This window comes from Thunnus thynnus, chromosome 12 (assembly GCF_963924715.1).
Source record: "Thunnus thynnus chromosome 12, fThuThy2.1, whole genome shotgun sequence".
Lineage (NCBI taxonomy): Eukaryota > Metazoa > Chordata > Actinopteri > Scombriformes > Scombridae > Thunnus > Thunnus thynnus.
In genome coordinates this window covers 9224807-9242059 of record NC_089528.1, presented here as the reverse complement: position 1 = coordinate 9242059, position 17253 = coordinate 9224807, and the positions used below count along the sequence as shown (strand labels likewise).

At 37.5% G+C, this 17253-nt stretch overlaps 2 protein-coding genes across 6 annotated transcripts in view; both read left to right on the top strand.

The window, feature by feature from the left end:
* The first annotated feature begins 515 nt into the window (after positions 1 to 515).
* LOC137193809 (transferrin receptor protein 1-like) lies at positions 516 to 13558 on the top strand. 3 transcript variants are annotated; one of them, XM_067605197.1, is made up of 17 exons: positions 516 to 660; positions 5293 to 5522; positions 6051 to 6234; positions 6415 to 6640; positions 6790 to 6912; positions 7054 to 7149; positions 7648 to 7787; positions 7966 to 8117; positions 8218 to 8337; positions 8552 to 8637; positions 8750 to 8813; positions 9447 to 9514; positions 9691 to 9758; positions 9928 to 10021; positions 10174 to 10395; positions 10697 to 10855; positions 11232 to 13558. In XM_067605197.1, the coding sequence occupies exons 2-17, from the start codon at positions 5333 to 5335 to the stop codon at positions 11472 to 11474; spliced, it is 2235 nt and encodes a 744-aa protein (XP_067461298.1). In that variant the 5' UTR covers positions 516 to 660; positions 5293 to 5332; the 3' UTR covers positions 11475 to 13558. The 3 variants fall into 3 exon arrangements, with proteins under 3 accessions (XP_067461298.1, XP_067461299.1, XP_067461297.1); XM_067605198.1 differs by having other exon boundaries at positions 645 to 660; positions 5311 to 5522; XM_067605196.1 differs by lacking the exon at positions 516 to 660 and adding an exon at positions 4272 to 4362.
* A 1728-nt stretch (positions 13559 to 15286) lies between these two features.
* Positions 15287 to 17253, top strand: part of tnk2b (tyrosine kinase, non-receptor, 2b) — a 62785-nt gene continuing 60818 nt past the window's right edge. For 2 of the 3 annotated variants that reach the window (XM_067605191.1, XM_067605188.1), the window contains exon 1: positions 15287 to 15551. The gene's annotated coding sequence lies outside the window, so the exon portion shown is untranslated. The remainder of the gene's footprint in view (positions 15552 to 17253) is intronic. The other variant, XM_067605192.1, reaches the window with a different exon arrangement.

The following is a 17253-nucleotide window of genomic DNA, read 5'->3' as shown; positions in this document are numbered from 1 at the left end:
CTGAGGATCTCATTGCACTCTTCATACTGTCTGCGTCCTTTAGAACATTGTTCATAGATTATAAATCTAAATACTTTTTATTAGTGACACGTTCCTTTGAGTGGGCTGACAGCCTGAATATGTACCAGAGACGTGAGAGAAACAAAGAGCTCTCACTTCCCTGCTGATGCATTATTTCATCACAACGTTGTGTGCAAATGCAGACCAGTGTTAGAAATTGAAATTTGAAGAAAAGTAAACGATAGAATAGAATAAAAAATGTATTATGTTAACATCCACCCCACCCCAATACTCATTAAATCATTCAGCGATTATTGTGTGTTACCTCAGAGTTTATCCAAACGATGGACACATTGTTCAACCAGTCGCAACACAGCTAATCACATCGTTGTGGATTTAAATGGTGTAAAAAAAAAAATAAAAAAAAAACGGTCAGAACTGCATCCAACCATATGTTCTTCACAGATTGTCTCACTCATAGATGAACGTTTCTATATCTATAGTCACACACACACACACGAGCCAATGAGATTGTACAGCGTGTGTGCGCACGATACAGAGCGTACAGAAAGTATCTAAATACAGAGTATCGCCCAACTTCAGCTCATAGTTGCGAGTGACAGATCAAACATCGGAGTTCCGCATCACGGAATAACAACGGTAAGATTCGTATTATTGTTGCTGAATGTTCAATCATTCTTTGTATATTTCTGAAGATTGTTGTCTTGTTATTCTGTGTAACTACACTGAGAGTCACTAAACCGGAGTCAAATTGCTTGTATGTGTAGACATACTTGGCCAATAAACATGATTCTGATTTATAAGATAACGTTACGGTTCTTTACTGTTGAAGGCGCGGGCAATTTTGATTAAATGTTAATTGATTGTTAGATGTGTCCAACACATATAGTCTGATCTAATTAATGTCCTCTAATGAAGCTGGAAGTTGTGCAGCTGTTTGCTGTATGTAATACTTCGGATTTTGTCGGGCCAGTTGTTGAATAGCGACAGACGGGAGCGCAGTAATTTTAAGTCATTATTAGTGTTATTTATCATTTAAGTAACTTGGTGTTTACTTGATCTGTTCTTTTAACTCATAATGTAGCTTACTGTTATTGTAATGGCAAATGGTGAAATGACGTTACTTGTGTAGTAGGTGGTTATAGTATATACAGCCTGTTCAGATATACAGTAGTGAATGAAATGTATTGCACATTTTGTATTTTAAACTGAAATAAATAAATATAATTTATGGTTCAGTGGACATTATTGTGTTACAATGCAGAGGCAGGAATTTTCAACTGGGGTGGCCCAGTTTCGGGGACAAAAGGATGTCTGTAAGGTGGCCACAATGTGTTGTTAAAGTGCACATGGAATTTTTTTATATGCATTAATACTCTACTAATAATAGACTAAAACATAAATTAATAGGCTACATGCATACACATAACTGATGATGGTCAATCTCCTATTTTGCAGAACCTTTATAGTCAAGTAGGCTAACATTAATAATGACAAATAAATAGGACCTTTTTCAGAGCTTATTTACAAAAGTTAAAGCTATTAAGAAGTGAAATGCTCTAAGCAAACCACCAAACAAAAATGCATTATGCAAACCCTGGATTCTGTCTTCCTCTAAATTAACTCAAAATGGCTAATCTGAATTATATAGTATACCATACAATATATCATATACTAATATAACAAGACAATTAGCCTGGAAAATTTTGGATAGAGAATAAAAAACAAGTTCTGACCATTTTTAAGGCTGTTAAAGTCATGGACTTTGTTCTACAGAACAAACTAACTGCAAGGTGTTAGACAATCCCTGCCATGGTACACCAATATAACACCAATTTACAGGCTTAAATAATAATAATAATAAGCTAACATCTAAAAGCTATACCTCTGCTATAATGAAATAAGCTTGCAAGAAAAGTATGCTACACATTATTGTTCAGATTAAATAAGAACAGCAAAAAGAATTATGATTATCATAATTATGATTATTCTATTATTATTATTATGATAAGCCAATGTATGTTATGATTTGGGGATAATATCAAGGGTTATGACTGATGCAGTAAGAAAATGATGTCTTGTTGATGTGCAATCAGAGATATCAGAAACATAGATGAGAGAACAGTGCAATGTCAATAATAGCACAAGCAGCACTTCTGTGTGGAAGTAATAAGAATCTTTTAAAGAGTTAGTTTTTAGTTTGCATACATACATTATCATAATAATAATAATAGACACACACACACACATATATATATATATATATATATGTGTGTGTGTGTGTGTGTGTGTGCGTGTGCGTGTGTTTCGTATGTGTGTGTGTGTGTGTGTGTGTGTATGTATGTGTGTGTGTATATATATATATATATACACACACATACATATATACATATACACATATACATATATCTGACTACTCAAAAGTAATGAATAAACACCTTAGCTATGGATGGTGGTATTATTGCTGATGGACCTAATAAGAAACAATAAAATGGAGCACATTGTCATGATGATTTTTAGAGGACATGGCATATCTCATCATGGCAAGTAACTCACATTCATCAGTATCAGGACCTGGAGGGGCAGCTTGTTCCCTTTTTGTTGATAGGAACTTCACCAATGTGCCTGTGGAGAGATAAGAAACAGCTACTCCATCATACTAAGCAGCAATAGCATATTCACAAAATATATTCAGGCCTTAATCATTTGTATTATCCTATCATATATTTTTTAAATTTATTCCATTTTATTTACTTTAATCAGTTTCACAGGCTGGTTTCACAAACTTTACCAAAGCTAAGACTATTTATATAGTTTACAATAGATTTTATTTAGTCTCATACAATCTCAAGGTAAATAGCTAGCAAGCTAAATTCTGTTAGCTTGCAAGATAGCATTAGTCAAGTTCTTGCCAACTCCTAAGACAATAACCCAAATGTGGGTGTGGGTAGATGCTTTTTAAGGCCAGGCACCACAGTTTGGGACAACATAAATTCTGTGCTTCTATCAGAATGAAACTTATTAATAGAGACCCACATACCATATATTTCTGTATTATAAGCTTTATTTTTAATCACGAAATTATGCAAATAAGGAAAACTTGTGAAATAAGTCAGAATAAATATAGCAATTTCAGGTGTGTTGTCTTCCCTTAATCTTATCCGTATAATAATAATTAATAAGAAAAATAAAAACGTATGCACTGAAAATTTATGTAGATGGTCGATTATTTGAAAGAGTAAAAATTGAGACAGGCTTTGCAAAAAAGGAAACTGGCAGTAGAAAAGATGTTCAAAAGCATCTTCTTCCCTCAAAATATCAGTCTAGAGTATTTAAACTTGATGGCTGCATTAGATAACATGGTTACGTATGTATGTAGTGGTGCTGAAATCTCATAATTTTATATATTGTGTTATTTGTTTAGCAGGCGTCAAGTAATGTAACCTGTAACATGTTTTACAAATTGCAAATGGGGAATATGAATTGGCTACAGTATGAAAAAAATTTCAGTCAAAATATTTTTTTTTTTTTGCTTTAATCCCTGAATACACCTTAAATAGGAATATGGCAACCTACAGCTGTTTTATTAGTAAAACATTTCATCAATACCTCAAAACCCAGCACACTGTTGCACTATTGAGAAAGGCAGAATAATTAAGAGTAAATCTGCGTGGAAATAAAATTGTTGCAGTATAATCAGGTATGTATAAATAAAATTCACATTTTCTTTGTAACTTATTATAGATCCATTGAACTAATAGCTAACCACGAGCTAACTGATAGCAAAGTACACATCAGTCAATGTAAATGCCAAGAAAAACAACATAACAATCATGTGCCAAGATGGATATTCAACATATCCATGAAATAAATGACATGCATCAATATAGAATTCAAACAGCTGTAAAAACAAAATCAACTTGCAGAATATGATTTCTGAGGCAAATAACATATTCTGCATCAACTTGCAGAATATGATTTCTGAGGCAAATAACAGAGGGTTGGAAACTGAAAATGAGTACCACACAGTCAGTTCCACTAATGGAGGACTACCTCCTGTTTTCTGTAAGTAGGTGGGGCAGACTTTTAACACAAATTGCAAAATAAATATTATTCAACTTTTTATTTATTTTCTATTAACCAGCATAATACATTGTACAATTTTATCACATTTTAAAATGACTTTTTATTTTAAATAATATGTAGACTGTAACAGAAACTGGAAGTAGTTCTCCATTTTGTCTCAGCAGATCCTCCTTGTAGAAGAGGTCTTGCATCATTCTCATTTTCAAGTTGTCTGTCATCTGCCTGTCCGTCTTTAGTTCTTGAAAGGAAACCAATGTAAGTGTATTTTGTTGAACACTTGTTTGACATTCTATATTTATGCATATTATGTATTGGAGAGATATTTTGAGTTCTTATTGGCACATAGAACTTTAGAACAATACACACACTGGAGGAAAAGTTTAAATATGTGCTTTTTAACTAATAATGGAAAAAGAAAATGAGAGCTAGAAAAAGTAGGCGATCTTGAAAGTGAAACGAAACAGAAACTGAACTTTTTGGTTTAAAAAACACAGATAAAACACTCGGGTAGTGGGTTTGCTTAAATTACTGTACATATTCTATAGATTGCTGAAATTTCTTAGTCAGCCAACAATAAAGGGTCATGCCTGCAGTTTTCCACAAAGGCTGTATGGTTTTTTTTTATGTAGTGAAGGAAGCCTAACTGTAACTGTTAATAAGATATAAGCAAACTGCTATGTTTTGGGGAGTCGTCTGGTTGTTCTGAGGCTTTTTTTTCAGATGGTACGTGACTGAATGGTCCATTGAGAGGGGTCTATCTGATGCATTTCAGAGCTAGCTAAGATAAAAGGAACTAATGCTGGAGGTAGATATAGGAACAACATATAGCATCCTCAAAGCTATCAATGACTTATTACAGATGAAATAAGCATTAATTAAGGGTTCATTAACATAAATAAAGCAGTTAGTTACAATTTCTAAACCCAGTTTAAAGTATAGGGTACCAAATACTGTATATATTCACATCCGTGATACAGAATTTCATGTCATAATTGTACAAAAATACATTACCAATTGTAAAACACTGTACAAAACACTCTTGGTAATAGATTCTAGCTAACACCCTGGAATCATAGATTCCATTAACAATGCATAATATTATCTGCTTTGTATGTGTTCCTAGTTAAATAATGAAACCAAATTTTCTCCTCATCCCTGCATTGCTCTGTCATTATAATCTAACAGGAAGACACACTCCTACAGGCATTTCAACTTGACCCAGAAAATGGAAGGTGATAACAGGCAGGGGAAGATGAAGCTGTCATCTGACATGAATGAGGAGGTCGAGGAAAATGGCGTGAGGAATCACCTCAGTCACAACTCCAACTACAAACCCTATGTTCCTCAAAAATTTGGACGCACAGCCAAGAACTTCTGCTTCATGGCAGCCACCACCCTCCTCATCTTCATCACCGGTAAGGGGGGATAGTTGAATGGAGCAGCTGCTCTTATATTAAGTTTGCATCTAAAATGACTTGTGGAGTTCCTCAGGGATCAGTCTTAGGGTCACTATTTTCCATTCTATGAGAGAAACTGGCCCCAAAATTGATTTTTTTTCCAACCTTTGACTTAAAACTAAACTTTAAGGCTTGTGTGGGAAATCGTCACCAAATCTGCTTTTAATTAGCTGAAAAACAAAACTTGAGTGTGACATGTCTCTCTTGAGCAACACCGAGAGACTAATACAAGTGTCTATATGTAGCTCTCAGGCTTTGGCATGTAGTAGTTGATTCAATAACATGTATTTTACTGGGTGTGAGTGGAGTTTCTTGGGTGGTGTAAGGTAAACATAATTTACAGTACTGTCATTGTCAGTTGGTGGTATAGAATTTCAAAATGCTGACTGTGTGGTTTAGGCTGTAATTTGATACCTTTAGTCTGTCCATGGCTCTTCGCCCTGTTCCTCTTTGTCATTTTTCATTTGAAACTACTGCTACTTTAAGGGTACATGATTGGCTACTTCATCCATCGGAATAAGGAAGTGGCTCCCAGCTGTGCAGCCTCCGTGCTCCCTTTTGAAGAAGCTGTTGCCCACGAGACAGGTGCTGCCCCCCTCATGGACTGGGATGAGGTCAAAAAGCTCCTCGCTCAAAAATTGAGTGTATCCAAGTTTGAAACTGCCTTCAGGTAAATGTAAACTCCACACACTGCCTGTGGAATCTGCTGTGAGACAATGTTAGCCTCTCCCACAATAACTGTTCTTGCTAACTTCTTCATTGGCACTGCATTTTAAAAAGTGAATCATTTTCTCCTGTTTTCTTGCCCCCATTTTCTTTTCCGCTCATGTTTTATTTCCTCCTATCCCAGTGAATTTTCCAGTGTCAACCACCGGGCTGGTTCTCCAGGTGATGAAGATCTGGGGAAAAAGGTGCAGAAGAGGTTCAATGAGTATGGCTTGAACACCTGGACTGATGAGCACTATATTAAGGTGCAGGACCCCCCAGCTTCCGGCTTCAACAAACTTGTTTTCAAGAACGGGCAAGAGGAGCGGCTAGATGGATTCCTGTCCTATAGTGCCAATGGAAAAGTAACGGTAAGTCAGTAATCCAAATATGAAAATAATCAGGAAAGAGAAAAATGCAGTAAAATGATTTCGTTCAATTTAATTTGCAATACATTCATTCTGTTAACAGTAACAAAAAACAATGGGGTAAACACCTTTTTCTTTTTGTTTTGGTCCAGGGTGCCATCCTGTATGCATACTATGGACAGGAAAGTGACTTCAGGTTGCTGCGGGACAGGAACATCAACCTTAATGGCAGGGTGATGCTGGTCAGAGCTGGTAAGATCAGCTTTGCAGAAAAGGTGGGTGCTTTTCAGTAAGAACTAAGTAAAATAATATTCCTGTAAACTTTTTTCCCTATCCTTCCCTTTTTCCTTAGTCAGTGTAAAGTACATGCTTTTGTATCATTATTTTTCCATTAGCATTTTCCTTTGTGTTTACAGGTAGCCAATGCTGCCAAAATGAATGCCTCTGCTGTGTTGATCTATCCAGACCTTGCTGATTACTCTATCGGAGACACCACTCAGCTCTTTGGACATGTGAGTGTGGACAGTTCTGTAGCTTCATGATGGAAGATGAACTCCACTGGAGAGACATATTTTTATTTTGGATGTTAATATTTAAGAGCATACCATCAACTATTTGCATACATATTTAGTTTGTTCATTGTACTGAAGACATGAAATATATCAGACCGCATTAAAGGTACTCTGTGGAGTTTTTGACCAGTAGTGGTGTCGCCATGGAGCATTTTCTTTTATTAGTGGTTATATGTAATGTAGCAATATGGGACTAAGGCTTAAAACAAATCATCAGCAGGAATATTTGATTTCTAATAGGAGTAGAGAAAGAGAACAGAGTGTAGAAATCATTGTATAAATTGTGTGTTTTTTAGTTCAGCCTAAACGTTTGGCTACATGTTGCTGGGAAAATCCTGAGATTAGTCTGGAACAAGAAACATTAAACATGTACCTGTCAAAGAGGTAAAACCTACATGTACTGTATGATGATTTCTCCGTCTGTTCTGTCTCCCAAAGGTCCACATGGGTTCAGGGGATCCCTACACCCCTGGCTTCCCCTCCTTCAACCACACCCAGTTTCCTCCTGTCCAGTCTTCAGGCCTGCCAAAAATCTTGGCTCAGACCATCACCACACGTATGGCTAACAGCATTCTGATGTAAGTCTTGTGTACACTACAGACCATCTGAAACAATTCACTAAAAAAAGATCACAATAAATGCAGTACCTTGTCTATCAGCTTCAGATATTCCTCTTTCCTCGCTCTGTGATTGTCTTCTACAGTTGACTCTGTCATAGATTACATAGAGTAAATGTTTGTTGTCTGCATCTCACAGGAATCTGGGGGGTCAGAGTGTGCCACAAGAATGGGGAGGTGTCACCAAACTGGGAGATGAGAATGATGTCATTACTGTGGAGGTCAACAACGTTCTTGCTGAGAAAAAGATAAATAATGTCTTTGGGGTCATCAAAGGGTTTGTGGATGCAGGTACAATGATATGTTCATTCAACAAATGTACTATGATCAGCCACACAGTGTACTTAAAAGAATGTGAATGACATGTTGTGTCATTGTGTTTCTATCTTAGATCGATATGTGGTTATTGGTGCCCAGAGGGATGCATGGGGTCCAGGTTTTGCTACATCAACTGTTGGAACCAGCGTCCTTGTTGAGCTGGCTCGTTCCATCTCAGACATGGTGAAGAACGGTAAGTCACAGGAGACTGCTGGTCTTTAGTTTATAATATGAAATATGGCAAGATTTAATATAATATTGATGGAGTTGATGCACACTTCATATCACATCTTACCTTATATCTGCCATGGATGAATGTAAGAAAGTCATTGGATATGCCTTTTCAAGATCTGTCAAGCATTTTCTGTTCTATTTTTGCTAATGCTCATTTGTTACTGCCTTGACAGATGGATTCAAGCCAAGGAGGAGCATTGTGTTTGCTAGCTGGAGTGCTGGAGAATATGGGAGTGTTGGCGCCACCGAGTGGTTGGAGGTGAGAATGACATGATTTTTGTACTTAAGGCTCAGCATTTTTTTTTGATCATCAGCTTTAACACAGTAAAGATGCTGATTGGTGTTCGTAATCTTATCTTTTGTATATCCAGGGTTATCTGTCTTCTCTGAGCATGAAAGCCTTTTCCTACATCAACCTGGATCGTGTTGTAACAGGTATTTACTGTCATTGTTAGAAATATCTTCCCTCATCATTCTCCCCCCTACATGCACAATATCACCATTTATTTATAGGGGACAGTGCACATTAATCAACACTAACATTTCATCAACATCAATGTAAATGTGCTGGGATTAGCTCAATAGCTAACAATCAACAACAAACCCTATAATGACATGGGTATAGAAAACAAGTTAGAGTTAATAAAAATACATCCTTTATGAACACACATCTGAGTAGATTTTTACCATATTTGAAGTCTGATGCTAAAAAATGCTATATGCAGCACAGTGCTTCATCTCCATAAGTAGGGTACTCTCAGAAAGAAAAAAGCTGATTGTACAAATTTGCAGCATCTATATGGGACCATACAATCACCTCTGTCAACTGTTCTTGTTTTCCTGGACGTGCTGTCCATGAGTTTAACAAAGTGTCTTAAAGGAGGGCTGCTGTTCCATCCATTAAATATAACTCCATATACTGTATAAAAATTGGCATAGTATCTAAATGATCTCTGAATGAAATGAAAGTTGTAATATTAATCAGGTTTGTTTTAGACTACTATGAGTTTTTGTCTATAACGTGAAATGTGATTTTCAGAATGACTGAATTTAAGTCTCCTTTTCCAGGTCGGAATGGGTTTAAAGTAGCAGCCAGTCCTTTGATGTACAGTGTGATTGAAAATGCTCTGGCAGAGGTAAATCCACAGAAAGTAGACTTTTAATGAATGTGAAGTCAATTTAATAAAAGCCTGCAGTATTATTAGTTGAATACATATTAATTCATTTCATTCATCAATTTCTTTGTGAATTTTTGTGAATGTCAAGATATAATGTACAAACACAACTGTCTACACAACTGTCTTCTTTGTAGGTGAAAAGCCCAAGCAGTGATGTGTCTCTCCGTTCTCAATATGGAAAAGGCAACTGGGAGTCGAATGTGTAAGTTGGTGTTTATACATCTCCATGACATCCACGCTTCTCTCACTAGTATCACATTCACAACTGGAACGTGTTGGCTAGCTGTCGACTAATATTCCTCTTCCAAACATCTATCTACACTGAGAAAAATTAAAGCTAAATCTGCATTTTACATGTGTTTGTTTTCCAGAATGAAGCCTCTGAAATTGGAAAATGCTGCGTATCCTTTCCTTGCCTTTTCTGGCATTCCCTCTGTCTCATTTGGGTTCACCTCTGGGAATTCAGTAAGTTAGCTCACTGTACTATCAGTAAAATACATCTTTTTGAAGCAGAAACTCATAATCCAGGACAACCTTGTACATTGTGCTATTTGATCAAAGTCTGAGTAATCCTTTCCTAACTCTAATCCTCAACACATCTTGATTTGCCTTCTCAGGAGTACCCGTACTTTGGCACATTGCTGGATACCCGGGAGAAGTTGAACTCGGCCACGTCTGGCCAAGTTCCTCAGTTGGCTGAAATTGCGGCCCGGTTTGCAGGTCATATGGCACTGAGGCTGGTCCATGACCATCTGCTGAGGATGGATCTGTCAATGTATGACAAGATGATACGTACTCGTGTGGTTCAGATCAACAAGAAAGTCAAGGAGGTTCAGAGGGTAGGTGTCCAGTTGTGATCCTGGAGATTTGTATTGAATTTCCTAACAGTTGGCTCAGCAGTTTGTGGTGTTGCCCCACGCTAACTAAGAGTCTGCATTTTCTTGTTGGCATAGAGATAGAGAATTAGAGATTTTTAAGTCCTTGTTGAAATTCAAGCTTTGTAAAGTATCAGATTTACCTGTTTTTAATGCCCTCTGATTATTTCGTCACTAATTTTTATCTAATTGCTAATATCCAGAAGATGCACGTGAATCTTGTGGTGAACCCTAAATCACCCCTGTGAATCTTCTGTGTTTCCAGTTGCAGCCCCATCTGCTGCCCAAGACTCTGACAGTGCAGTGGTTGATCTCAGCCTCTGGCTCCTACAGCCGAGCCTCTCGCAACCTGGCAGCAGAGATCCAGAACATCGACCTGAAGGACATTGAGATGTGCCGCATCATCAATGACCGCATCATGACGGTAAGACCTGTAAAGCACACATCCTTTAGATGAAATGAATGATCAGTTTTATGGGCTGTACGCTCTTGCTTTTAAAAAAGGAAATTGTTGAACTGACAAACTTGTATTTAGAAAAAAAGTCTACTTATATTGGCTCATCAGAAGCATTCAGAATGGTGTTTCTGGCTGTAAAAATTAAAAATGGCCTGCACCTCTTGACGTACCAGTGGAGAGAGGCAACAAGAGAATAGGACATTTTTAGTTCAAAGGTTATGTTCCTTAGACTCAAGGTAATAAGGAAAATAAAAACATTAATGTTAAGCATCATACAAAACAGTATTCCAATGACTTTTACGAAACCCGTGTTTATCCTGTGCTCCTCCCCTCGTTTCTGTAGGTGGAAAAGAACTTTTTGTCAGAGTATGTGTCACCCAGAGAGACTCCTTTCCGCCACATCCTGCTTGGCTCTGGCCCGCACACACTCCAGGGGCTGCTCAACCACCTTGAAGCCCTCAGGAATGACAACCCCGAGGCTGAGGCCGACCTGCTCCGGAACCAGTTTGCCCTGGCGACCTGGACCATTCAGGGCTGTGCCAACTCATTAGCAGGGGACATCTGGTCTCTGGATAATGAAATCTAAAAATCCTCACACCATTGTTAATGGTTTGATCCAATTACCACAGTATGAAAACCAACAAGCTGTTATCATTAACAAAAGTCGCAGTTACACAGCTTTTCAAATTGGCTGCACTTGACTCAGGAAATTATAAAAGTCACCATCAGGTCACCTCTCTTCCATAAATTTCAACACTTTAGTTAAAAGCTGCCTCATCTCACTTCTGACTGAAATTCTCCAAAAAGCCAAACATTAATGATATTACTTAATTAAGCCTTCAGCCTTAACACACAGAAGTTTCAGTAGCAGATCAATACATGGAAAGAAAAAATCTTTAAGAATTGTAACATGTGGTACTTAAATACCACATCTTGGATATGTTGTTATGTTATGTGGTAGGTATATGCAAAGAAGTGTTACCCCATGAATGGGTTGAATGTAGTGAAAGTGATGCTTATTCAGCACAGTATCAGTATAACATTAATGATAATACTTAATTAAGCCTTCAGCCTTAACACACAGAAGTTTCTTCAACCACATGGCACTGAAACAGAAATCGTACGTCTATGTATTGTGTAATTTATCAGTGGCAGGGTTCACTATAAATAGTTTTTTTATTGCCTTTTCATAAGAAATGTATAATTATCGGGAGCAGTGCCTTCCATAATTATGACAGTTATACTGTCGAAATGACAAAAGCAGCATCTGCTTAAAGAAGTGAACATGTTGACCGACGGTCGGTACTGAACACACAAGAGCTTCAACAACTGAGGTCATATTTTTGTCTACTTAACTGACACTGGATTGGTCTTTAAGGCAAGGCCAACTCGCATATCAAACCTATGACAATATTCACTGAACAACTCAGGCTGTTGGTCAGTACCGGTCCCTTGGTACATGCACACTTCTCATCCTGACAACATTATCGGGAGCAGTGTCTTCCATAATGTGAAAAGAAGAAGGTAGTTTTTGCCTACCAGTGTATATCCATATCGGAGGCAGTGCCCTCCATATTTCACTGTAGGGGTGGATGTTTTTATTATCGGGGACAGTGTTTCCCATAATGTGTAAATATACAATACATTGCTACACAATGCATCATCTTGCGCATCATCTTGAGATGTGAAAGAGTGATTTTCAACTTAATCTTTTGTGAAAAAACATTTCCATGCGTTTATTAAGTTGAAGGATCTGCGTGTCTGTCTTCTCTTCTGGATTTCTGTAGTTTTTTCTCATTTTTAAATCAAATCTTTTCTTTGGGCTGCATATTGAACTGCTATGGAAGGTCTTTTTTGCTTCCAAGAGAACATGATAGAAATGTGTTTGGGACCACTGTGATCACAGCGATGTGTTCCATAAAAGATCAGCAATCTGCAATGTGGGATTTTGTTTTTAATGATCCAGTGTGAAAGTACATTCTATCTTCTATTTTGATGTGTTCATTCATTGTTTTTAAAGAGATTTAAATGTGCCTTTTGTTTCATCACTGCATTATAGAGCCGAGTTTCTTCATTCAGTATATTGAGGCTTTTGAGGATGTATATTTGGCTTGTTTTTATTTAGTTTTGACACTTCTGTATTTCTTTCTTTTTCCTGTTGTCTGGTAGAATCAAGTTACTGGTGTAAAAGCCTGTCATGCTACGACACATTTTAGATGAGAATGAAAGAAGGATAATGAAAATAGTGAAACCTGAAAGAACAAATGTATGTGACAGTAGATGATTAGGTAACCCCTTTTTTTTTTAGTAAATCTGGTCTCATTGTTGCTAATGTTATCCCTCAGTAGAAAAACCTAAATTATAATAAACCTAACCATTTATAGTCTGAGTGATTATGCTGATCTGCTGGGCTGTAATAAGACATGTGCTGGAAGTTGCATTTCTGAAATTGGCAAATTACTGAGCAACCGCTAAAAAAGAAACTCTTCTATGAGAATGCAGACACAATTGGTCTTTATTTGGGAGGGCTTTCAAATTCTGTTAACATGGATAAATGTGTTCCAAAATTATTGTTGAAAATATGGATGTATATTTCTTTCCCCCTTCAAACTGTATACAAGTTTCCTTTGCTTTACGTGTTCGTTGCTGCAATAAACAATCACCTCACAACTGTTGAGTCTTTGAATGAGCATTTGGATAAAACTGCTTTATCACTTGCTTTATCTGCAGTGTCCACTTTTAAACTTCCTTCAGAATTGCATGACTGTGGGTTATAAATAAAGCTTCAAAAGTCTGGTAGCATGTCCTGAACAATGGCCCTGTACACACCGAAATTCATGTTTTATTTTGGCACATGATTCTAAAAATATGTCTTCTACTTTGTATACTTACTGCTGTACAAGTCTTTGGTTTATACAAGCTGATAGACATGTAAATAATTCATGTCAATAATTAAAATATTATTCAGTGATTGCAGGACAGTCTGTGAAGACCCTCTTGAGACGGAGGTGACTGCACAATTCAGGATAGAAAATATAGTTATGACAATCTTTGACCAGATGATGGAGACAAAGTAAACTAAATATATTTAAATACTAAAGATAATGGTTTGCAATTGTCATCTGTATTCTTTCAGAAATGAATGATCACTTATGAAGTGTAGTTTTGGATTTAAATATGAGGTGAATAATAGTCTCATGGGGCTCATGTTTTGATTGCTTGTGGGGGAAACAGCAAAAAAAAAAAAACGTATTCATAATTTATTAATTTGCTGGGGATCTCATTGCACTCTTCATACTGCCTCTGCCCTTTAGAACCATATTCATAGATTATAAATTTAAATACTTTTTAAAAACCAAGTTCACTATGTAGATGCTGCAGTCATCAAGTGCAGTGATATTGCAAAATTGTGGCATGTTCCTTTAAGAGTGGGCTGACAGCCTGGATATGTACCAGAGACGTGAGAGAAACAAAGAGCTCTCACTTTGCTGCTGAATCCTGCTGCAGCAAAAATCATCACACAGCCTTGAGTGGAAACGCAAACTAGAAAAGAAGAAAAGTCAGTGAGAAAATAGAGTAAAATAAGACAATGAGTTATGTAAACATCCACCCCACTCATTCAATACTCATTCAATCATTCAGTGGTTATTGTGTCATTGCCTCAGAGTTTATCCAAACATGCACTGATTAGAAAAGATTCAACCACTGGTCTTATTCAACCTGTCGCAACACAGCTTAACACACCCACTGACAGGAAACTTTGACAAATACAGGAATAATATGTAAAACACATAAGAAAAAGGGGAAATTGTAGTCTGGCAAATAGAACTATGACAACCAGTATGTGCCACGAAGCTGCATTTAGTTTAACTTTAAACTGCTGTTTTGCTTGCAGGCTAAGAATAATGCACTTACAGTGTAAGTGATGTTGGCCAAAATCCACAGTCCTCCTTCTGTGCAAAAATGTATTTACAAATTTATCTGAAGCTAATATGAAGCTTCAGATAAACTTGTAAATTAGTCAAATCAAGTAGATATTTTTCAGCATTACAGTCTTTTTAGTGCAAAGTCCCCCTTTTTGTTACTATACTTATCCACTTGATATGACTAACTCAGACTGCTGAAGCCCCATATAAGCTTAACATCAACTTTTAAATGCATTTTTGCACAAAATCACTGTGTGGACACGCTGTGGATTTTGGACCCCATCACATACATTGAAAGTGCATTTGAACCAATTCTGAACCTGTCCTTTAAGTAAACAAGCAAGCAAACTAACTACCTGACTAACCAACTAACTAACTAACTAACTAACTAACTAACTAGGCTAGGCTAGTTTACTTTTCTTCACTGGAGTGATCCATCTTCAGGTACACAGACGATCTTTGTCTTGTACAAAGACAGCATAGATGTGACGCCAGCAGCCTCAACACTCAAACCCCGACTGTGTATTCGGACAAGGCTTGCTTGCAAGTGAACCATTCAACACGGGCCACCGACCGGTGCAAACTTTATCAATTTTCAGCCCCATTCACACCATGACCGCGGCTCTTTAACGGGTTAAAGATGTCAGCACTTGTGAACTTGTAGCCGGTCTGTTGGGGTGCCAAACTCACCGGAACAGGAGGTGACAGCAGCAAGTGACAGCGGCTGAGATTGACAGGTAGGCTCACTGACTCACTGACAAGACGACTGTAACTCACAACACACGTAAAACAGGCTTTAACTCGTCATTTCCGTTTGGAAGTACTGGCTTTGCCGTTAAGATGTAATCCAGAGAGATGCTCATTTGTAAGGTGGCCATTTGTCAGAGCCGTCCAACATCATGCTAGCCAGTGTGTGAGGCTGCAAAGCGGGAAGGAGCCAACAGGTGAGAGCTGCTGTCACTCGTTATTGTGAAACACTGCAGTTCTTTGTTGCACAACCTGAGTCACTGATGGTGCTAACATTAAACCTCAGATGGACATGCATGTTTGTTGTGAAGTATATAAACCACTCAGACAGGTAAAAATAGAGAGGGACACCCTAGATAGAAAGTTACTGTCGTATCAATAATATGGCCATTATATGTCTAGGAAAAACACAGGTGTAAATAATACAATTAATAAAGTCTGATTCAATTTAGCTGCTTCAGGTTCATGGTCCTATGTTACATGCTGGTTCACTGTCACACTGTATTAGTTTCATGGAATGGGACCATCAGTGTTATAAGTAGCTAACACCTGTGCTTTTCCTATGATGACAAGTCAAATATATACTGTGAGAAGGTCTGCTGATTAAAGTAGAAATTAATCATTTTATCTTTAAAAGTACTTAACCTGTTTCTCCCTGTACAAGTAAAGATGTCTGGTGTAACTCAGGATATGCTTACTAACTGTTTATAAACCTTCCTAGGACTTCCTTAGAGGGCTTTTTGGATAAATCGTGAATACTATATGTGCTAGTGAAGGCATAATTACAGGACTTTACAGCAAGTTTATATAAAGACATAATTAGTGCTGAATGATCCTCATCATGGACAATTCTCCCTAAATTAGATTAGTTAAATAAGATCAGCAAGCATCTTCTGACTCTTAAGTTTGAACCTCATTCTTTTTGATTATTTGAAATCTCAAAACCTTTTAATCTACAATCCTGGTGCGTGTGTTGAAGTTTTCCAAGAAATCAGATGCTACCCAGGATGAATAAAATACCTGCAAGTACAAAAAAAAAGACTTCAGAAAGACAAAATATGCAGCTTAACTTCATGGGGGCTTTTCTTGTTCCCACTTGCTTGTATGTTATCACGTTCTTTCTCCTCTTTCTCTTTCTCTGAATCTTTCACACACATGCACACACACACACACACACACACACACACACACACACACACACACACACACACACACACACACACACCTGACACACCTGGTGTCAGATACAAGGCCTGAGGGCAGCAGAACAAAGCTCTCTGCCTCCTACACTGTAGATTTCACCTCAGCTGGGCCCAGCCTTCTTAAATCCCACAAAACACACACTCACACACACACACACACACACACACACACACACACACACACACACTCATCGTCATAGAGAAGTTGCAACAAGCATGAGGGATTGTCAGTTATTGTCGGTATCATATCTTAATTGTTGCACACACACACACCTGTCACATCACACACACATTACCAGCTCGCTGTAATAGCCATCATTATCTGCAGATGGATGAGTAATGCTCATAGTTTTATGCTAAACATTATGTAACCCATTTACACATAACTGATTATTTTATTGGTGCAGTTAACCTCAATGGTTGCCAGTGTTTGACTATAAAATCAGATTGACCCACTGTCCTCCGGGAAGGCAAAGTCCAGGTAACTTTT